Source organism: Penaeus monodon, chromosome 33 (genome assembly GCF_015228065.2).
Source record: "Penaeus monodon isolate SGIC_2016 chromosome 33, NSTDA_Pmon_1, whole genome shotgun sequence".
Classification (NCBI taxonomy): domain Eukaryota; kingdom Metazoa; phylum Arthropoda; class Malacostraca; order Decapoda; family Penaeidae; genus Penaeus; species Penaeus monodon.
In genome coordinates this window covers 5,659,345-5,659,942 of record NC_051418.1, presented here as the reverse complement: position 1 = coordinate 5,659,942, position 598 = coordinate 5,659,345, and the positions used below count along the sequence as shown (strand labels likewise).

The following is a 598-nucleotide window of genomic DNA, read 5'->3' as shown; positions in this document are numbered from 1 at the left end:
CCTCATACATCCTATTTTTTATCCTCATATCACATACCTTATATTTACCATTCTTTATCCTGCTTCTCCCTCCTTTTATCGCAACTCTCGCTTTGATTTATCAATTTTCGCAATTTTTCTTCTTATTCCATTCTTCGCTATTCTCTCACGGCTATCTATCTTCTCTGTCATTATTATTGCTATCTCTCTTTCCTCAAAATATGCGGTCCAAGGATATATCTCCAAATTGAGTCCAATTATTGTCTATTCTGTCTCCATTATCATCATCTATCAGTTATTATCCTGTCTATCTTGTCTCCATATTATCATCTATCAATTATTATCCTGTCTATCCTATCTCCATCCTCTAATCAAGTTTGTTAATTATGATTATCCACCTTTCGTATCTACCTTATCCGACAGACATCGAGATTGTTCATCTTTCGTACCCTATCTCCTGTCTTTATCCTAACCTCTTATCCTTTGCTTTCCCGATCTTCTATCCTTCTCATTATTATTATCTTCCTTTATCCCGTTTCTAAATTATGTTTATCCATTTTTTTCCAGATCGACTGCAACAAAATCCCAGAAATGGGAAATCTGACCTTTACTCTCGGGG

At 35.3% G+C, this 598-nt stretch overlaps 1 protein-coding gene across 1 annotated transcript in view; it reads left to right on the top strand.

The window, feature by feature from the left end:
• The window catches only part of LOC119593958 (cathepsin D-like), a gene marked incomplete at its 3' end in the record, with an annotated part of 10,246 nt that extends 9,648 nt beyond the window's left edge, over positions 1-598 (top strand). Inside the window, 1 exon segment of the mRNA XM_037942977.1 lies at positions 547-598. Coding sequence (XP_037798905.1) covers positions 547-598 — 52 coding nt within the window.